General features: G+C 50.8%; 2 protein-coding genes across 2 annotated transcripts in view; both read right to left on the reverse strand.

Annotated features, from left to right (window-relative positions):
* The window catches only part of LOC146219715 (calcium/calmodulin-dependent protein kinase type II subunit beta-like), a 39,565-nt gene extending 28,826 nt beyond the window's left edge, over positions 1-10,739 (reverse strand). Inside the window, 5 exon segments of the mRNA XM_084694735.1 lie at positions 1,342-1,407; positions 1,718-1,772; positions 2,182-2,241; positions 6,766-6,860; positions 10,419-10,739. Coding sequence (XP_084550861.1) covers positions 1,342-1,407; positions 1,718-1,772; positions 2,182-2,241; positions 6,766-6,860; positions 10,419-10,480 — 338 coding nt within the window. The 5' untranslated portion in view covers positions 10,481-10,739.
* Positions 10,740-12,010: 1,271 nt separating this feature from the next.
* On the reverse strand, positions 12,011-21,097 carry LOC146219716 (protein transport protein Sec24C). The gene is made up of 21 exons (XM_084695324.1): positions 20,877-21,097; positions 20,402-20,708; positions 19,337-19,410; positions 18,681-18,770; positions 18,420-18,531; positions 18,103-18,230; positions 17,704-17,839; positions 17,507-17,616; positions 17,255-17,367; positions 16,969-17,160; positions 16,766-16,862; positions 16,550-16,651; positions 16,009-16,176; positions 15,771-15,867; positions 15,368-15,516; positions 14,667-14,805; positions 14,360-14,481; positions 14,049-14,228; positions 13,038-13,247; positions 12,721-12,810; positions 12,011-12,365 (listed from the first exon to the last, which is right to left on the reverse strand). The coding sequence occupies exons 2-21, from the start codon at positions 20,655-20,657 to the stop codon at positions 12,225-12,227; spliced, it is 2,706 nt and encodes a 901-aa protein (XP_084551450.1). The 5' UTR covers positions 20,658-20,708; positions 20,877-21,097; the 3' UTR covers positions 12,011-12,224.
* Positions 21,098-22,500: the final 1,403 nt, after the last annotated feature.

The raw sequence follows: 22,500 nt of genomic DNA on the forward strand, positions 1-22,500 counted from the left end.
CTCTCTCTCTCTCTCTCTCTCTCTCTCTCTCTCTCTCTCTCTCTCTCTCTCTCTCTCTCTCTCTCTCTCTCTCTGTCTCTCTCTCTCTCACTCTCTCTCTCCTCTCTCTCTCTCTCTCTCTCTGAGGCCCCTGGTTCCTGGAAGGTTGTGACTCCCTGCAGCTGATGTGGGCTAAGAGACCTAGTTAGGGGTTAGAGTGTGCAGGTGTGTGTGGAGAGTGTGCGTGTGTGAATAGGGGGATTGGGCATTTAACGTGTCCATGCATGCGTGGGTGGGTGGGTGGATGTGTGTGTGTGTGTGAGACTAATTACGGGAGCTAATTAAAGCCCCACTTCTTGGTGGTCTCCGAGGGAGCAGGAGGCGGGACTGACCTCGATGACTGACACTCCTGTGCAGGGTGTGTGCGTGTGTGAGAGAGAACGACCTTGGGTCAGAAGCAAAATAGCTCGAAGCAGGATGGTAGGGCGTTAAGGACACACACGCACGCACGGAACACATCCGGAATCCTCTGACTGACAGCTCCGATGTGTGCGTGTCTGTGCATCTTCTCACGAAAAATGGCCGATTGCAGCGAGCGCAGCGTCGAATTCGTCCGCCTCGCTTTTGCCCCCGCGTGTGTGGTGTGTCCCCTGCAGGCAGGCGTGTGTGGGGGGGGGGGTGCTCGTCAGAGATTAGGAAGGGACGGCACCGCGCCCTGACGCTCGAACCTCATGTGCGTAAGTCAGTCAGTGACAGGAGGACCAGGGGGAAGGAGAGCAGCCGTCAGTATGGAGGCTCAGCCCGGGCCTCGTCTGACCCAGAGGGGGCCGGCAGCACGGCACGAGGGGGAGCTGCTGAGGGGATCGCGGGGGAAGGCGCTCGGGCGTGACCGTTCAGGCTTGTCGGTTTGCGGGTGAGACGTGTGCGGGGGGGGGGGGCGAGAGAGAGACAGAGGGGGATGGAGGGAGGGGAGGTCAGGGGGGTCGAGGGGATGTGTGGGGGGGAAACAGGGAGAGCGAGGAAGAGGGAATGACAGATAAAGACAGACAGAGAGAGAGAAAGAAGGAAAGAGGGACAGGCAGACACGCAGAGACAGACAGACAGACAGACAGACAGGTACACACACAGACAGATATACAGACAGACAGACAGACAGGTACACACACAAACAGATATACAGACAGACAGACAGACAGGTACACAGACAGACAGACAGACAGGTACACACACAGGCAGGTACACAGACAGACAGACAGACAGGTACACACACAGGCAGGTACACAGACAGACAGGTACACAGACGGACAGACAGACGGACAGACAGACGGACGGACGGACGGACAGGGAGTGTGTGAGTCTTACCTGGCATCAGCCTCGCTGTAGTACTCTCTAGCCACAATGTCCTCAAACAGCTCTCCTCCAGTCACCCTGCAGGGGGCGGAGCCACACACACAAACCCACCAATCACACACAGCTCATTAGCATTCTTTACGACACAGCCTTGGGGGGAAGCCCCGGTTCCAGCGAAACCAGGACTACCCCCGCCTCCCCCCATGCCCCGCCTCTCCCGGCAACCCCATCCTCCACGACGTTACCATGGAAACAAGAGCATGGGAATGTCGGGGAGAGGGAGGAGGGGTGATGGGGGTGGGTGGTGGAAGTGGAGGTGTGTATATGGAGGGGTAGTGATTAGGTTTTGTTTAGGAGAGGGGAGGGATGAAGAGGAGGTATGACTTACAGGTCAAACAGGAGGTAGTGGAAGCCTTCCTCTGATATACTGTCGTGAAGACGAACTGAGAGAGAGAGAGAGAGAGAGAGAGAGAGAGAGAGAGAGAGAGAGAGAGAGAGAGAGAAGGGGGGCAGAGAGAGGGGGAAAGTGAGATTGAGAGAAAAAGAAAGAGAGCGATAAGGAGATGGAGAGAGAGATAAGAGGGAAATCAGAGACAAATAAAGAGCAAGATACAGATCAGATCAAATACACCGAAATATAATACTATAACATATTCTAATACTCCAGTACATCATGTCCTTTGCCATAGCAACGGCTGGGTATTGTACTTCACATCACTGAGGTTCGGTAGCAGACAGCTTCTACAGGCAGCTCAGTCCAGCCCCAGGCCCAGGGCTGAGGTTAGGGCTGGGGGTGGTGGGGGTGGTGGGGGTGGTAAGGTGTGAGGGGTGAGGGGTGCTGAACTATCTCACCGATGTTGGAGTGCTTCAGCAGACGACAGATACGAGCCTCTCTCTCCAGCTTCTGGTGGTCTGAGAAACGAGCGAGCGAGAGAGAGAGAGAGAGAGAGAGAGAGAGAGAGAGAGAGAGAGAGAGAGAGACAGACAGACAGACAGACAGAAGGGGAGAGTAGAAGGTCGGAGAGAAACAGAGGAGTGTGTTACACTGGACACACGTGCAGGAAGAACGAGGCGCTTCATTTGAGGACAGCTGGACTGCACTGCACCGGACGACACCCTGACAAGCAGAGCTGTCACTCCCCCAGGCCTCAGAGGACCTGCAGCCCCGCTACCTCGTCTCACCCGATATCTACCTGCCTACCAGGGACACTGGACACAGGACAGCAGGTTATGTCTACACTAGATGATGGACTAAGAGATGGATTGTACACACTTAAGAGTACAGTGGAACACACAGGCGCAGACACGCTCAGAGCACTGCAGATGACACACGCGCGAGCGCACACACAAGGGTACTGAGGATGGCACAAACCGTGTACACACACAGTGAACACGCACACTTCCACAGCAAGCACACGCATACACACATACACAAGCACACTGAACGCTGACAGTGAAGTGAGCACACGGTGATTAAGGATTCGGAAGATGAGAGGAGTAGGAAGGAGAAGAGGAGAAGAAACGGGGTGATTAAATAACAAAGAGAGCCCACTGTCACTCGCTCCTTGCAAACACAACACTCTGATTGCTACTGTTGTTCCCTTGTCCTCAATCTCTTCCTGATTATCTCTCTCAGAATGACGGCATTCTTCCTTCTCTCCTGCCTTCTCTTCTTTCCTTTCTTCTTTCCTCTTCCTTCTCTCCTTCCTTCACTCCTTCCTTCACTCCTTTCTTCACTCCTTCTCTCCTTCCTTCACTCCTTCTCTCCTTCTCTCCTTCCTTCACTCCTTTCTTCACTCCTTCTCTCCTTCCTTCACTCCTTCTCTCCTTCTCTCCTTCCTTCACTCCTTTCTTCACTCCTTCTCTCCTTCCTTCACTCCTTCTCTCCTTCTCTCCTTCCTTCACTCCTTTCTTTACTCATTTCTTCACGCCTTCCTTCACTCCTCTCCTTCTTTCTCTCCTTCCTTCTCTTCTATCCTTCCTTCTCTCCTTCCTTCTCTTCCTTCCTTCCTCCTCCTCTCTTTCCTTCATCCTTCTCTCCTTTCTTCTCTCCGGTCCTTTTTCTCTCTCTTTTAACAGTTCTCTCTTTCTGCATTGCCTTACTGTGTGTGTGTGTGTGTTCTTTTTATTGTGCGCGCTTAGCAGTGAGCTGTTCTCTGCAGTGGGACATGCTACGCCAGCCCCGGCAGGGCTGTGAAGCAGCACGGTAAATTAGAGATGAGCGTCGAGGAGGAAGGGGGCCGAGATGGAGGGACGGAGGGAAGGAGAGAGGGCGAGGGCAGAACTAGAGTCGGCGAGGAGGGTGAGGAGAGGAGGAGAGGGTGAGCAATGTGTTCACTTGGTGTGAAGAGAGTGACTGTACACTTGAAATGCAGTGTAAATGAGTGCCTGGATATCTTGGCAGGGTTGAAGCGTTGTACTGTGTGGTGGCAGGAGAGGAGGAGGAGAGGGGGAGGAGGAGAGGGGGAGGAGGAGAGGGGGAGGAGAGGAGGAGGAGAGGAGGAGGAGAGGTGGAGAGGGGGAGGAGGAGAGGTGGAGGAGAGGAGGAGGAGAGGTGGAGAGGGGGAGGAGGAGAGGTGGAGGAGAGGAGGAGAGGTGGAGGAGAGGTGGAGGAGAGGGGGAGGAGAGGAGGGGGAGAGGAGGGGGAGAGGAGGAGGAGGAGAGGTGGAGGAGAGGAGGAGGAGAGGGGGAGGAGTGGAGAGGAGGCAGAGAGGTGGAGGAGAAACGAGGAACACGGTTTAAAGGTCATCTCCCATCTCTGAAGAGGAGAGCGGGTTATGTCCACAAGCTTGTCTCGTTATTTGCCATTGACCCAGTCCAACCCTGACAACCACACTGAGGCATAGGAAACCAGGACAGATCGGGCCCTGCAATGCAGGGGATTCACAACCTGAACACGTGTATGGGAACACACACGACACAGCAGCATGGACACACACACAGACACACAAGCAGACACACAGGAGAATATACACACAAAAGCGCGCACACGGGAGCATGTTCACACACACAGACAGACAAACATAAATACACACAAATCTACAGGGTCATGTCCGAACACACAAAGACTCGCTAACATTTGTATTTTACAGCCTACACACGCGCACACACACACACACTTTACACACGGATCCTCCTATCCCTAGCAGTGCCTCATATTCCCATTGAGAATATATTGGCCAATAGCTGACCCCCTGCAACCCTGTCATGTACCCACATCAATAAACAAGCCCTCTGATTGGCTGGGAGCATTGCCAACAGCCCCACCCCTGCCAAGCTTTGACGTGTGGCATGTGACATTAACTGTTGGTCTGGGAGGAATGGGGGAGGGGAGGGGGGAGAAGGGGGCAGGGGGGGGGGGGGGGTGGACGACACACTCTGGAGGAATGACTTCTACGTGTTACCTCACTGTGGCTCAGAGAACGAGATGGTTTTTACAGCGACGAGGAGCAGTTTGAACACACAGGCTCTCTAACGCTTTACACCTCGGCTACATGGTGTCAACCTCGCACTCATGAGCCTAAAGATAGCACCCCCCCACACACACACACACACACACACACAAGCCTAAAGTCAATGCATACACACATACTAAACTTGGCAAACACGCACTGCGCTGTCATCTCCAGATTGCTGAATTAACTTTGACGGTGGACAGTCAGCCTAACTAACCCTAACTCATCCTGACCTTAACTGACTCTCCTAACCAACCCATCCCAACCGTAACTGCCTAAACCCAACTTTAACCAACTCATTCCAACTGAATGGACTCCTCCTACCCTAAACCGACTCATCCCAAACTATTATGGACTCATTGCAACCTTAACGGACTCATCCTAGGCCAGCGCGACGGAGACCTCAGAGGGGTTTCGGTCGTGTCTGAGGTCGTCTGACCTTCCGGATAAAGTTTTGCTTCAGGAGGCAGACACCAATGAGCAGAATGACCGTTACACGCTGTATTAGGCTGTTAGTTCCTCTGTGTGTGTGTGTGTGTGTGTGTGTGTGCGGGTCAGATGAGAGTCCCGTGCTGAAGGCATGTAGGCGCACAGACACATCGCCCACAGCCGCCAAGTGCCTGGGGTGCCTTCTCTCTCCTGGCCCTCCTCTATCTTCACCTCGCTCCCTCCCTCTCTCCTCTCTCCTCTCGCTCCCGGTCCCCTTCCTCGCTTTCTCCCTCTCTCCCTCTGTATTGCTCTCTTCTCCTTCCTCTCTCTTTCCCTCTCTCTCTCCCCGTCTGGCTCTCTCTTTCTCTCTCTCTTCTCTCTCTCTCCCCTCTCTCTCTCTCTCTCTCTCTCTCTCTCTCTCTCTCTCTCTCTCTCTCTCTCTCTCTCTCTCTCTCTCTCTCTCTCTCTCTCTCTCTCTCTCTCTCTCTCTCTCTCTCTCTCTCTCTCTCTCTCTCTCTCTCTCTCTCTCTCTCTCTCTCTCTCTCTCTCTCTCTCTCTCTCTCTCTCTCTCTCTCTCTCTCTCTCTCTCTCTCTCTCTCTCTCTCTCTCTCTCTCTCTCTCTCTCTCTCTCTCTCTCTCTCTCTCTCTCTCTCTCTCTCTCTCTCTCTCTCTCTCTCTCTCTCTCTCTCTCTCTCTCTCTCTCTCTCTCTCTCTCTCTCTCTCTCTCTCTCTGACAGGCCTACTCTTTAGTGCGGCATCATACATTACTAACCGACCTGCACATCAGACCAGGCCCTGACACAGAGGGGCGAGCCAACCCACAACCCCTTTCACCGCGAGTCATTTTTGAGCAATCTCACCATCAAATATTGAGAGGGGAGGAGCATGTCCAGCACTGCACCAGCAGGAGAAGGAGCTCCGACAGGAAGCTCTAGCGGAGCCCCAGGAAGCTGCGTGCACACAGCCACTGTGGCCAGGATCTCAGGCTGCACATGACCACTGCACATGCCTGGAGGGTTCAATGACTGTGCAGCGATAAACCGAACGATTTGTCATCCAGCTGTTGAACTACCACGTGAAGTTTATATTCTTCGTGAACGCCAGGTCCTGCCTGTCTGTCAGTTTGGGGGCCAGGTGGGCCAGAAGGGGTGGGGGGGGGGGGGGGCAGGGAGGTTGGGGGGGGCAGGGGACTAGACCATGCGGCTCTGGCATTTGGCCTTGGCTCTGGCTAAAACTGTTATCGGGGGCGTGGGATAGTAACGTGCATTAGTGAGTAGGACTTCTAGACTACTACAGTAATACTACAGCACTACAACCCCACTAGTGTTACACCCAGGATGTTCTAGAATGTTTCCCTGCTCCAACACACTTGATTCAAATGAATGGTCCTTATCAAGCTCGGCAGGGGCCGGTTAACGACCCATTCATTTGAATCAGGTGTGTTGGAAGTGGGCCCTGAGGACCAGGGTTGAGAAAGGCTGTCCTCCAACAGCACAGCACGAGCAGCACTAGACTGTCCTCAGGACTGTGTTAGTGTTGGTGTTAAACTCACCTCTGGCCGACAGCTTCTTGGTGTTGATGATTTTGGCAGCGTATTCCTGTCCCGTGCATAGCTTCACACACCTGCGCACCACTGAGAAAGCTCCCCTGGAAACGCACACACAACAGGAACCTTGGTGAGAAACGTCAGGGAGAGATGGTGAAGACACAAATCCCAGATGAAATCATTTGCTGTCGTCGACTTAAAGACTTGGGACTTATGTCGTTGTTATGTTCAGTGACCTATGCACTTTTGTAAAGCTCTCTCTTGGAAGTCGCTTTGGATAAAAGCGTCTGCTAAATGCATAAATGTAAATGTAAGAGAGTATTTTTCTAGTTAGAGAGTCCAGATTTCCCCAGTCTCACACGGCAGCATAGCACGGGTCACGGCGGCTCACTGACACCCAAGACCACACTGTTTCTTGTCTGGTTACCATGGCATCATCTCTATACCGTAGTATGTAAGCAACCTGGCCCGCATTACTAAAGCACACCAGGTGGTAACCTAGGATCCCAGTACATCTAAAATCCCAGTACATCTAGCCGAATAGGCTGATGTCCGAACCCTCTCTCTGACTTTGGCGACATCAATTGGGTGCGGCAAGTAGACACTTCCTAGAGTGTTAGTGTGTGAGGGTTAGTCTCTAGACTCCATCCTTGTCTTGGAGTGTAGTGTGTGAGTTAGTCTGCCTAATGGGCTCCCATGGGATTCCAAAAGCAAAATCAGCTATTTCTGTAAAGTGTAGGTGTGAGTGTTTGTGTGTGTGTGTGTGTGTGTGTGTGCAATACACACGTTCAATAGAGCTTCATTCCAGCATAAATATACATGAACACATCATATAACCATGGGGCTGAAGACAGTGAAGTCTAGCAAGACAAACATATTACATTTAGCAGACGCTCTTATCCAGAGCGACTATTCAGTAAGAAAAGGGACATTCTCCCCAAGGCAAGTAGGGTTAAGTGCCTTGCCCAAGGACACAACATCATTTGGCACAACCGGGAATCGAACCCACAACCTTCTGATTAACAGCCCGACTCCCAAACCGCTCAGACATCTGACATATTCCTAATCACACAGGTTTCTGATATTACTAGCTCGTAGCATGTATTAGAAGCCTGGTGATAAGCAGTAGGTTTGTCTAATACAGCTATATTCATATCAATAGAGACAGTTGGATACAGGAAAGCAGGGAGAGAGGGAGAAGGGAAGACATATAGGAAATGGCCCGGGGCCGGAATCAATCCCGGGCGCCTGTTTTTCGACCTGAGCGGTACGCGCTTTACCCAGGGGAACCTCTAACAACCTGTTTTTAATGTAGTCGTCCATCATCTACATTCCTCCCCTCAGCCCCGGGCTGAACCCCTCCTAGTAGGCTAAATAAGCCCTACTAACGATAGAGGACATTCAATGTTCTTTTTACGTTTCAACCACGGGCGTAGGCAGAAGAATTGTTTTGGGTAGGCCGAGAAAAATATGAATAGGCATAATTTCCGTTTTTTTACTTATTTACTTTGGGAACCCGGCGCATCATTTTTCAGATATCAAGGACTCTATAGGGTCCTCTATAAGAGGTTGTATTTTTTGGAACGTTGTCTGCAGCCGTCGGTGAGACTCCCAGAGAGAGAATTCTGAACGACCAATGGCAAGGCTGGGTCAGTGGTCACCAGAGGACTCGAGCTGCCCAGTGACCATGAGTCAGAGACAAATACCACGCCCGCTCTGAAATACACACCCCGGCATTTGACTGAGGGTCACACACACGTATACGCACACAACCACACACACGCGCGCGCGCGCGCGCACAGAGCACGCACACGTAAAGCACCTTGGGGATTTCGACACCCAAGCCACAACAACTTCCAACCCCAACAACGACCCTGGCCGAGCATCTGTCCACTTAGCCGGGAGAGGAATCGGTGTGCCGACACAGTGCCCTTCCGAATGCCCTGTGTCTGCCACGCCCATCTCAATGGAGAAATGTAAGTGATTTTGAATACCTCTCCCACCCCACCTCACCCCTTCCCCCCCCCTTCCCCTGCATCCACACACCTCAGTCCCACATAGCTCCGAGGGTGGGGCGTGCTGGGAAATAAGACAAACACACACGCTGCACTCGAGCGGGAGGGTCAGCAGGCGTGTGTGCGACAGGTACACAGACGCGCACCATCCAGGACACACACACACATGCGTACACACACACACGCTTACGGACAACAACACCCGACAGCTGCACTCGGAAAGTTCACCCAGCGAAGTGAGGTTTCTTGACTGAAGCGCCCTGCTTGGTGAAAGGTGTGTGTGTGTGTGTGTGTGTGTGCTCCTCTTGAATAGAGAGGGAGATATAAACTCAATGCAGTGATAATTCCCAAGCTGCGAGGCGTACAGAGAAACAGAGGTAGGTATAGGTTGTCATCATCCACCCTTCCCATTCTGGATTAGTAGGGAGGGGAATACTGGGTGGAATAAATCCTAGGGTCTTTGTGGTTCAACTCCTGAGCTTAAATCCACAAACGGCCCTGCTTGTGGATTTAGATGGGTATTGTATTTTTTTTCAGTCAGAGATTCGAGTTGTATTCCAGACAATCCTCGAACACACTTCAAAGGCATACGTGGAGTCTAGGTCATCGTGGCGATTAAGCAACCCTAATGCACATATAAATGTGGATCAAGCCTGTATTTTCAAAACTCCGGAGCTTAGCTCAATTGTGTGGAGGCAGGGGTATTGCTAAATAGTTTTCTCCTTTTGAGCTGTTAGGAATGATTATGAAGATGTTGATTGTTTATAGTGAAATGAAACAGGTAAACTAAACCAAATTTTCATTGGCCTTTATAAAAACGTTTTAGAGAGTGGGTGTAAGATATTTTAAAGAATTTGTCACAGTCGGACGACCCTGACTCCTAACATGGAATTTGTGACACAGACCCAACCTTCAGTTTAACTTGCACCTCCATCAAATGATAGATTGCCTAACAGACGCCGATGTCAAGACATAAATGCTATTTCCCAAATAAGCAGTATGAGAATTGGCCAAAATGGCGTTACATCTCACATATGCATGCCGTCCATGGTACATCATTGACAATCAACTTTTTATATGTATCTAAGAAACAACTTCAAGGTTACAGCGCGATTTCAAGCCACCAGCGTACAGCAGTCACTGTTCCCGCTTCGAGGGGGAGAAGGCGGCGGCGGCAGAGCGGCAGAGCGGCAGCTGTGAAAGGGGCGTACCCCCCCCAACAGGGTATCCAGAGCCAAGAGGTTAGCGAGCTACATTTTCGGAAAGCTTAACATTGGCGTTGGTTGAGCTACAGCAATACTTCTTCGGGGAACTCATGGGCCGTGCCTGTGTGTGCGTGCGTGTGTGTGTGTGTGTGTGTGTGTGTGTGTGTGTGTGTGTGTGTGTGTGTGTGTGTGTGTGTGTGTGTGGAGAGAGAGAGATAGAGAGATAGAGATAGAGAGAGAGAGAGAGAGAGAGAGAGAGAGAGAGACCATGGTGGAGAGTGAGTGAGCGTATTTTGAGAGCGCGAGTTGTCACCCTTGCCTTGCGCTCCTGTCCTCCAGAAAAAGACCACACCAACAACACCGACGAAGCCAAACTAACAAACGGACTGACACATTCAATACATGTTTGTACAACTTCCAAAAAAAAGCAAACGCTTACTTTCCCAGTTCCTCGTAAAGCTGAAATTCGTCCGTGAATCGTGTACAGGTTGTAGTAGCCATGTCTCCGTATATCGTGGGTGTTTCACAGCTTCAGCTGCTCCTCTGTCCGCCGTAAATATGAAATTAGTTTTCAAAATATGCGTTCAATATGTCTGCGGCCGCCTTCTCAAAGAGAGCCCTTGAAAGCCAGTAAAGCTCTAGTTGAGTGAAGGAGAGGTTTGATATGCAAGGCTAGCGACCAAGGTGGTTGCTTGCTCGCGTCACGTCTCCCCCACTATTTAGCTTCTGTACTGTAGTCTACGGCTCGTCTCCAGTGCGCTTGGCTCTTGCTGCGGACAGAAACAGACCCGTTACAATCCGCTCTCCGCCGCCCCCGATTGGACTCGGCGCGCAACTGCTTGCGTGGGCAACGTAATAGCACACAAACGCCCCGCTTGTACAGTGCGTACTTCCAAATAGGGGCAAATTTATGAGGGTGGTTATTTGTGTTTTGAGCATTATCACTATGGCACTCAATGACATGCGTAAAGGCACATAGCCTACAGAAACCATGACAGAAAGGTAGCCTCATGGGGAAATAAATCTACTATGCAACCCATAATCCCAACCTCAAATATATTGAAAGCATGATTACATGATACAGACTCATGCGCTGAACCTGACACACTACTGCACATGAGGAATCGAGTGACACTTATAAGATACCACTGCACCGTGGACAGCTAGCTGTGGTTAGCCCACAATGTCAATAAATCCCTCGTTGCATTGTATAACTATTTCCTTTCGCAGTACAGGAAGTGTGTTTGCGGATGTGCTGCGATAGCGCACAGCAAGATTCAACAGAAAAAAAAACTGACATTAGTTTCAATATTACCATGACACGTCACAGAAATAGTTTGAGTCCTCTATAAAAGAGGCCATTCATAAGGTTTAAAACAAATATGGGCTTCCTATCTCCGTGGTGAAAAAAAGTTTTGAATATAGGCTACCTTGAAGTACCTTACACCCCAATTTTGTAATTTAATACAATTATGCGGCCAACTTCGAAACCATAATGAGCTATTTTATCCTGTCCCAGTCATTTTCATGGGTTATGTCACTTTCCAGATGTAGAAAAACAGTTCACCGACTGTTCACTCCCACATGTCTTAATGGGGACTAATACCACATCATTGCTTCCAATTAGCTTTATTAGTCAACTGTGACTCAGCGGGGAACTGCTCGCTTCGCCTTCTATGTGGAGTATCAACATCACGTGACCTTCTCGTTCACATCGTTACCAGTGCAACGGCTATTTGAACGTTATTCCTCTTGATGTTACAAATGCGTTGAGGCGAAGTCGTGCCTCATAGTCGACGGTCATTTGGAACTGGTTTTATCCTGCGAATGTGTGATCGGGCTGACAGCCTGAGGTGCTCTGGCTCTGGGTGTCGCTACTACATGTGATTCACTTAGCAGACGGTTTAATTCAAAGCGACATCAGAGAGCAGCATATATATGCAACCTTCACTAGGCTTCACCTGCGGTTCTTGCATTTACACTACTGTAACACTGGAAAGAAATGAAAGGGAGTGAAGGGGGAGGGTAAAGAAGAGTTCAAGTCAACCTTTATTTCGATCAGTAGAGAACACACACACAAACACACACACACACTACAGTACATCTCAGACAGGGATTAAAGAGTTGCCATGACAGTAGAATAAATTTACATATCAAGAACATGTTTCAGTCCTTACAAGACGGGAGAGGACAGTTAAGGGCCGTACTGTCATCACAGACACACACACACACACACATTGTGGGCTCAGACCAGCAGTCTGAGGGAGTTGACATGGAGGTGGTAGAGGAAGTCTGCGTATGATGCGCCGCCATTGGGACTCTTGTCCTCCACTAGGAGGCGCTGCAGGGACTCCTCACCACTGTCCCCCTGCTTCACCACCACCAGCTGGGGAGGGGAGCACACACACATGCACACACACATGTATACACACACACATACCCACGCACACACACACAAACGTTGATTAATCTGAAGAGTCATTCATGACATATTTTGCTGTCACATCAACAAGATAGAGACAGAGAGAGAGTGAAAGACAGAGCGAAAGTGTGAGAGAGAGAGAGAGAGAGACACAGAGAGAGAGTGACAAACAGACAGACAGAGAGACAGACAGAGCGAAAGAGAGAGAGAGACAGACAGATAAACAGAGACAGGTAACAGAGAGAGGAGCAGAGTCTGATTCCCAGACAGTCCAGAGGGTCCCTCCCAGGCCTGTGACTCCCCCCTCAGGGGAGCTCACCTTGAGGGCTGTGGGCCCCTGAGAGTCCAGCGTCTGGAGGAGAGATCTCACGCTGATGGAGAGAGGGTTGTCAAGGACAGGCAGCTTCGTCTGGATGAACACACACACACACACCGTAACACACAAACACACACATACACTCTTTCATCAGTTTCAAATGGTATCCGGTTCCACAAGGATCTGAGAGTTTATACGTCCTTCCTATCCTCCCTTTGTTTCATGCCATTCATGCCTCCGCATCCCCCTCTCCTTCCCCCTCCGCCTCCCCAGACTCCCCCTCCCTATCTCCCCCCACCCCCACTCTCTCCCTCCCTCACCTCTCCAGAGGGCAGGGATGCCAGGCAGCGCGTGTTGAACAGCAGGCCCAGGGCGTGTGAGGGGACGGCGTGGCCCACCCACAGCAGCAGGCTGAGGGGGGAGCTGGCCAGGTACAGCCCCCCCGGCTCCAGGCTGGCTCCAGAGCAGCGCAGGGCCGGCCCCAGGCTGGGGCCGCTGGCATCACCAGCCATGTCACCACACCCTGCCTGCTGGGAGAGGGAGGGGGGGGGGGGCAGGGAAGGTGGAGAAATCTTGAATACCATCTACATCAAATCACCATCACCCTGTCTGACAGGGGCCCCCCAAAAATTGAAAAACTAATAGAAATCAGCAAAAAATATAAATATATATTTTTATTTTCATGGGGCCCAAAATTCCTGGCGGCGCCCCTGATCACCATCATCATCACCATCATCCTCATCTCCACCATCCTCATCATTATCATCATCATCTCCACCCTCCTCATCATTATCATCATCGTCATCATCTCCACCATCCTCATCATTAGCATCATCGTCATCATCTCCACCATCCTCATCATTATCATCATCGTCATCATCTCCACCATCCTCATCATTATCATCATCGTCATCATCTCCACCATCCTCATCATTATCATCATTGTCATCATCTCCACCATCCTCATCATTATCATCACCATCATCATCACCATCATCCTCATCATTATCATCATCGTCATCATCTCCACCATCCTCATCATTATCATCATCGTCATCATCTCCACCATCCTCATCATTATCATCATCGTCATCATCTCCACCATCCTCATCATTATCACCATCGTCATCATCTCCACCATCCTCATCATTATCATCATCGTCATCATCTCCACCATCCTCATCATTATCATCATCGTCATCATCTCCACCATCATCCACACCATCATCATCATCATTTCCACCATCATCATCATTATCATCACCATCATCTCCATCATCATCACCATCATCATCAACTCCTTATCACCACCACCATCCTGATCCTCCTACCAGTGGCAGGAGCAGGGGGTAGAAGTGGCGCGCGGTGGAGGCGGTGTCCATGGCGACCAGCTGGCTGCGCAGCGCCAGGCGCGTGTGCACGGAGCTGCGCTGGGCCGGCAGCAGCACCTCGCTCTTCCTCAGGCTGTTGATGTAGACGGGCAGGACCCGCAGGTGCTGGGGGAGCACCAGCTGGGGGTCACACACATTCACACACACACATTAACATACACACAACGTGCAAACATACACACACACAGCTTCCTGTTAGTGAACGAGACATGGACACGTGCATGTGCACGTGTGCGTCCTGTCACACGGACCTGACCCGGGGACACGGAGGTGGAGCTGCAGTGTTTCCTGTAGCAGGCCAGCGCCTCCGTCACCTCCGTCTGCAGTTCCTCCCTCAGCTCCTGCAGGGGGCGCTCCAGCGCTGAGCAGTACACTGCACACGCGGGACGACACGGAGGAAGAGAGACAGGAAGCCAGGGTCAGAGCCAGGGTCGGGACGGACAGAATGCAGTACACACATGAGTACGCTACACACACACATGGACATGCGACACGCTCCAACATCACATCTCCCGGTTGGAGGCGCTGGTTGGAGGCACTGGGCTTGTAGCTCCTTACTCTTCTTGCAGTAGAAGGTGAGCAGCGTCTGGGCCTGGCAGTGGCGGAAGGTGTCCAGCAGGTGGAGGGAGCAGCGCAGGGTCAGAGTGTGGACCCGCGTCCTCCGCTCCCCTCGCTCGCTGGTGTAGGACACAACCACCTGGAAGCCACGAGGAGATATCTGCACTTGACATATGACATTTACATTCAGTCATTTAGCAGACGCTCTTATCCAGTGCGACTTACAGTAAGTACAGGGACATTCCCCCCCGAGGCAAGTAGGGTGAAGTGCCTTTGCCAAGGACACAACGTTTTGCACTGCCGGGAATCGAACCGGCAACTTTCTGATTAAAAGCCCGAATCCATAACCACTCAGCCGTCTGACCCCCCCCCATATGATGTTGTTGTTGTTGTCTTGGCAGAATGTCATATCAATATTGTATTGCTGATCCTGTCGATGATGATGTTGATTGGAAACTGGTTCCTAAGGTATGTTATGTGTTCAGAAAACATGAGACCATATCTAGGAGGATTACCAAGCTATTTATTGGAAGTTTAGAATGTCTGATGCATCAAACTATCGCAGCATTTCTTCAAGTAACTGTCATTATCAAGGACGCGGGCCTCTACAGTATCTGTAGCTGGGATGTCGTCCTAGTGAAAATTGTGTCATCGTTTACCGGGTTCTGTTCATTAGGGGGTGGACTGACTGAAGGAGTTACCTGTATGACCACGCCCCTCTTCTCCTCCAGAGCTCTGCTGTGAGACAGCTCAATGGCCAAAGTCGTCCGCCAATCAAGAGTTGCCAGGGCGACGCTGCTGGGGCTAGGTCCAGGGACGAAGGAGCCGTAACATCCCGACACACGCATGTCTGTGGAGCAGGAAGACACAGGAGGAGGAGTTTATCACGCAATATCCTGTCTGAGGGGCAGGTTATTACACAACATCCTGTCGAGTGAGCAGGTTAAATCACGACTGTAGCAAGTTTCCTTGTAGTTGAATGGCGTCTTTAGAGGCTCCATCTGCACTCATAGATAGCTAGGTGAGACACAGACTTGACAACCGTTTTCGTAATCTGAAAGAGCACACAAACGCACACAAACGTCGGACCCTGGCTGTTCTCACCTTTACTGACGAAGATCTTGATCTGGGCCCGGTACCCATTCTCTGTCTCCACACTCATCCTCAGGTCCCTGCCGAAGCGTTCCCTCTCCAGCTCCCCCTGCAGGAGGAAATGGAATCAGTCCTCCACCCAGACACACCGCGGCTCTGAGAAATGGAATCAGTCCTCTAAGGGTCCCACAGGGACACACCCCGACAGGAAGTTGAAGGATTCGAGGAAGTGGAGGGAGACGGGGCTCACCAAGAGGCTGTCGTACGAGCGGAGCGCTCCACCTGTCAGGTATGGAACGTGTCCTGGCCAAGCTCCGCCCACATCCTGCTGGCAGAAGGCAAACAGGTGGAGGCCACAACCCTGGTTGACACACTTCTTAGCCAATGAGACATCCGAATCCAAGGGCTGGAAGAGAGACTGTGAGGTCCAGAGGAGGAGAGAGAGGGGTGGAGTCTCTCCATTATGGAGAGGGGAGGAGGAGAGAGAGAGGAATAGAGAGAAGAGGAGGAGAGAGAGAGGGATGGATGGAGAGATGAGGAGGAAGAGAGAGAAGAATGGAGAGGAGGAGAGAGAGAGGGATGGAGAGATGAGGAGGAAGAGAGAGAGGAGTTAGAGAGAAGAGGAGGAGAGAGGGATGGATGGAGAGATGAGGAGGAAGAGAGAGAAGAATGGAGAGGAGGAGAGAGAGAGGTGGGTCAGTGTCCCTTCCTGGGCATTATTGTCCAGATACAGTATCAAATGAATGGCCAGTGTCCAGAAGGCTGACATGTTGTTGGTGTGTGTGTGTTACCTTTGGTCTGTTGGAGCTGAAGAACCCTGAGGTGGGTGTGTGAGCTCCTTCCATGAGAGGCGCCGAGTGGAAGACGAGCAGCTTCCCAACAGAGCCCAGCGCCTATACACACACACACACACACACACACATGCGTGCGCACAGAGATAGAGTGTGAGCGACAGAGAGAGAGAAAGAGAGAGAGCGAAAGAGAGAGCCAGAGAGAGAGACACTTACCTGTAGAATAGCCAGTCCAGCCTTCACAGGCAGTTCCAAAGGAGCTCTACTGGAGTCATTACACTCAGCACTGAACTGAGGGATGAGCTGCAGTACACTGCACACACACACACACACACACACACAGAACAATACTTTAAAGCACTTTACATGTGCTTTACTACCATCAGACAGGAAGTGAATACCTCGTTCCTGTCCCTCACCTGTCAATGCTGTCCACACAGTCTCTGAGAGGAACCAAGAGTCCCTCCCTCACAGGAAGTTGGAAATCCTCTGTCTCCGTGACAACAAGCATATGTGGGCGGGACAGTGCGGGGCTGAGGTCGTAGAGGTGGATCCTGCTGTCGTAGGTCATCAAACCCACACGCACGCCTGACTGGCCGGCACCCTCCTCCCTCCGACGAATCAGAAGGGGGATCTCACTAAGCATGGCTGGGAGTGCGTGTGTGTGTGTGTGTGTGTGTGTGCGTGGGGTGTGTGTGTAGTTACTTGTTCAGAGACGACAGGAGGGACTGGAGCTCCCGGCACACGAGGTCCAGGTGTCCTCTTCTCAGAGCCGAAGGTGACACGTCTACAGCCAGGAGCAACACGGCAGGCTGCTCCTGCACACACACATAAACACACACGCACGCACACGCTGCCTGTTGTTGAGGATCTCATAGGCACCCACACTTAATAGTTTGTGGTGTGTACTGCGTAGTATGCGGTGCACAGTATTGTAGTACGTAGTGTGTAGCGTACCTGCTGGTTGCGGACGACCTCGTAGGAGCCCAGACTGAGCTCCGGCCTCGTCTCTCTGTCCACCCTCACTCCCTCTGTTCCCCTGGTGGGCTGGTAGTGTTGCCATGACACTGAGGGAGGGAGGGAGGGAAATAAAAACACTGACCAGAGATCAGACCAGAGGAGGCCAGAGCAGAAGAAGCCTGATGAGGACAGACCTTCATTGAGTTTTCCACAGAAGGGGCAGTAGAACCTCTGGCCACAGTCCTGCCAGGTCACGGCTGGGCACATGTAGGCCCCACACGCCCCACAGCCTCGCACACACTCCCCCTCACTGCTCACCGGCAGGGGGCGCTGCGGAGCACAACGCACAGGATCACACAGGCGAATGGAGAGATATGATCTCCACAAGAAGTAGACGTAAGGACTATTTTGGTGTGTTTTAAAAATGTTGTTACGTGCCATTAACCCTGCCAGGGACAGCGAATGAAAATGAGCCTGTGTGGCAAAATATACCCCATTTACACGATTGATCAAAGTGCTCATGGTTATTTAGTGCGTGTCTCTCTTCAACATCAGAGACCCAATGCTGTTATAAATGCTGTTGGGTGCCCCACCTCTTGCGGCCCAGGCAGGGCTAGGGGAGTGACCAGGGCCCCTAGGGGGAGGTGGCTGAGCAGGGCCATGGGGCCCTCACAGGGGACACAGTAGGAAGTCGCCCGCATGAAGCCTGGCCTGGCGTTACCTGACTCAGGCACACACACGCAACACACACACACGCACATACACACACAAGAAAGTAAAGTAAATATAGAACGCAAAAACAAATGTGTGTCTGTGTTGGGCGCGTGTGAGCGTTGCCTATGTGTGTTTGAGCGCAAGAAAGAGAGTATGTGTGCGTGTGTATGCGTGCGTGTGTGTGTTTGTGTCTCACCCCTGTCTTCTGTGATGCACTCAGTGGTAGCCAGGGGAGGGAGAGAAGAGCCAAGCTCTGACACAAACACCCTCCCCTCCCACTCTGCCCTGTCATCCTCCATCACCTTCACCTGGTGGGGAGAGAGAGGAGAGGGTGGAAAAGCATAGAAAACAGGAAGATTGGAGAAAGAAAGAGTTGGAGAGAGTTCTGAGCAAGTTCTGAGAGAGAGAGAGAGAGAGAGAGAGAGAGAGAGAGAGTTTCTGAGAGAGGGAGACGTACAGCGCTGGGTAACAGCTGAGGCTGAAGACCGTAGCGGGACTCAGAGCTGGGACTGGAGGTGGCCCCTGTCTCTCCTGGAGACAGACACGGCTGGACAGAGAGAGAGAGAGGGAGAGAGAGAAAGACACAGAGAGAGAGAGAGAGAGAGAGAGAGAGAGAGAGAGAGAGAGAGAGAGAGACAGAGAGAGAGAGAGAGAGAGAGAGACAGAGAGAGAGAGAGAGAGAGAGAGAGAGAGAGAGAGAGAGAGAGAGAGAGAGACAGAGAGAGAGAGAGAGAAAGAGAGAGAGAGAGAGAGAGAGAGAGAGAGAGAGAGAGAGATACGTTAACCAACATCCACTGAACACAGCATCATGCAGTTCCCTACAGGACATACAGTACAGTCTTTTTCCACATTTACAGCTATCATGACGTTCCCCATAGAAGACTATGTCTTCATGATATCTTACATTTTATAAACTCAGCAGACACTTTTATTCAAAGCAACATACAAACAGCGCCTAAAGAAAGCACAGGCGAAGATCAAGGACGATAAGGGCATAGTTCTAACGCACTTAGAATCAAAAGACGGTCTGTGTAACAACATACACTTACAATGTTCCCTATAACAGATATAGCTTCATACGAGACGGGTGTTGCGATGTAGGTGTTCTCTCACCGGATGTGTAGAGGCTTCCTCTAGAGACTGTCCTCTGCAAGGATGGGATGCTGTATCAGCTGTGTAGCCAGCACCTGAGGGAAGAGACAAATACATGTAAGATACTAGACTGCAAATAGAAAATAAAAATAAACATTTATTTGTAGATGATGTTTCCATACTGGTACAGTGTAATTACAATGCCGTACCAATGCAAACTGTGATGACAGTTAGTGCAGCATGGCTTGACGTTTGAATTTAACCGGGCAAATAAAAAATCTGTTTCACGTGATTATTGAATGGTAGCTCAAGTACATTTTGGTATGTTGCAGCGCAGCTTACCAGTGTATGGCTGTTGAGGGGAAGCCAGAAGAGATTGCTGTTGGACTGGGGAGGAGGGAGACCACCCTGGCTGGACTGGGGAGGAGGGAGACCAGGCTGGCTGGACTGGGGAGGAGGGAGACCACCCTGGCTGGACTGGGGAGGAGGGAGACCAGGCTGGCTGGACTGGGGAGGAGGGAGACCAGGCTGGCTGGACTGGGGAGGAGGGAGACCAGGCTGGCTGGACTGGGGAGGAGGGAGACCAGGCTGGCTGGACTGGGGAGGAGGGAGACCAGGCTGGCTGGACTGGGGAGGAGGGAGACCAGGCTGGCTGGACTGGGGAGGAGGGAGACCAGGCTGGCTGGACTGGGGAGGAGGGAGACTGGGACCAGACAGGGGGGGGTGGACACCTCTGGATGGGGCGTGTACTCCATGACCCCTGGGTCGGGCTCTGTCCCATATCTGGAGGATGGCTGGGGTCTCCTCCCTCAGCCTGATATGATGGAGGGGCATTGGTGGTTCCATGGGAGGAGGCTACCCTGAGCGGAGGGGGCCCTCGTAAGGATTGCGGTCCACTGGAGGATGGGGGTTCACGGTTAGGAAGGGCCAGTGTGGTTGGAGGGGGGTGGTGGGTTGCCAGGTTTGAGCAAGGCACCTCCAGTGGAGGATTTTGGAGTATATTGTTGTGGTGTGGTTGTAGGGATGCTGTGTGGGAAGGCCTGTGTTTGCAGTGTGGATCTGTGGGTGGGTGTATGCTAAGAGAACCCTGGCTCTGCGATGATAAGAGGGGGAAAGTGCCTCCACAGTCCTGGTCATGGCTCTCCAGTATGGGCCGTTGGAGGTTGTTATCACCAGGGCCCTGGGTGGTGGTGGAGCCCAGGCTCAGGTACTGGAGGTTGGGTAAGGGGTGGCAGGCTGGCTCTGGAGGACTTCCAGTCTGGGATGGGGCTACGGACCAGCCGTTCTGACATGGCCACAACTGGCCAGAAGTCGATATGTGATTGGATGGCGAAGTGTCCATCTTCACCCATACTAGACTGTGATTGGAGATTACTCACATTGGAGGCGTGACCTGGTAGAAAACAGTTAATAATGAATGACAGCACAGTTACAGCGAGCCCTTGGCCTCTTTCTAAGGTATCTGTCGAACTATTAATTAAACTGGAATCATTCTGCCCTTTGCATTGCAGGGTGAGATGTTGATAGCAATTGTCATGGGCAGCTGACAAGGTAAACGTACCTTAGACATCCTCGATCACGGTAACAGCTCAACATTGTACTCCCGTGTTCCCACTCCCTCGGAATATTACTGTAGGCTAAATACTGCTGGTACCGCAGCAGACAACGCGTTAGTCCTGATTTGATTTGCTGCAACCGCGTCTGCTGCAGGTTCGGAAGCCTAGATATACAGCAACTGAAATAGATCTATTTGGTCATATTTACATCCTTACAATAACATTGTAACGGCATTCGAGCTGCGTGAGATAAGGAAGAGCAGTGCCCGCCCACTTTGACCTCACGTACTGACGACGCACCACTATTAATTTAACAAATTACAGACAGACGAAATGTCGATTTTTTGGCGAACAACATAGAATACACATTTTCCTAACTGTTCTCATTCATAGAAACCATTTCTAAAATGTCTAATACATTTACTGCAGTATGATCATATGTATTGGCAATATTTGGCCACTAGATGGAAGTGTAGACAAGAAGATTACCATTGGCTGAAGTGACAAAGTTCTCTGTTGCCTGAACTCATGTAGCTAATTGTCTGTTGTCAATACCTTAAACCATTTCACATATTAAAACACAATTTGCAGATCTCACTCAGAATTTTCAGCAAAACTCTAAACACATTCTCATTTTTAAAACACATTCTGCACTCTAATGCACATGTCATCCATACTGGTAAACACAAATGGCAACAATCAAATACAAAAACGTGAGAGAAAACGTGTCATTGACTAAACACCACCACTCAAAATGTATTTCACTTCTTTCAAATGATGTGACATAATTACACGTAATATAAGCCAGTTCAGAAAGCAAACAGGTTGTTGAAGGTGATAAAATATTGCTTGTGATGTCAACAAAGTACTCTGGCCTTACCCAGTCTAAAGACAAGAAGAAGCACATTGATCACATGTTTTCTCCTTTGATTTTTGAATCAAATTGTATGGCACTGATTCTCCCTGAGAACTATATTTTTTGAACCATGTGTTTTCAATTTTTTGGTGTATTGTTTACTGACTGCTTGATAGTGTATATAATTTTGATGACTGTGTTTATGATTTGTTTGATTTTGAGCACAGGTAAATCTGTTTTGAGGCGAAAGTTTCATTTTGCAAGAAGATTCAGAGGTTTTGTAAATAGTGCTTGAAGATGAGGTTTCGTGTTTACAGTTTTGAGAAAGTGGGGGACTGTTTCAAGAAATGTGTTTAAGCAATTGTGAAAAACTGTAATATTGAATGAAACCTATTATTCTGTATATTATAATCATTCATGTTTTTTGTCCAACAACCTGTTCTAACTGACACAAACTATTCGAAACATTTTCTCACCATCAACATGGTAATAGGCTGCGTAACTACAACGCAAATATATGCAAGAACATAGTCACTGAGCAACACGTGTTTTAGGCCTTCCTATATTATTTGACCTGGTCTACTTGGTCCGTTGTCCTGTTAAATGGACACGCAACCGAAGCGTTTCCAGACAGGTGTGACATCATGCTGGTCCTGTCCGCAGTTCGGTATCTGACGGTGAGTGAATCTCTCGTGTCGCTCAACACTGGAGCCCAGAATACCTGAACACAGACAGCTCTCTGTCCAGGGGCAGATATAAATATACCTTCCAGG

Source organism: Hypomesus nipponensis, chromosome 28 (assembly GCF_054491055.1).
Source record: "Hypomesus nipponensis isolate SF chromosome 28, ASM5449105v1, whole genome shotgun sequence".
Classification (NCBI taxonomy): domain Eukaryota; kingdom Metazoa; phylum Chordata; class Actinopteri; order Osmeriformes; family Osmeridae; genus Hypomesus; species Hypomesus nipponensis.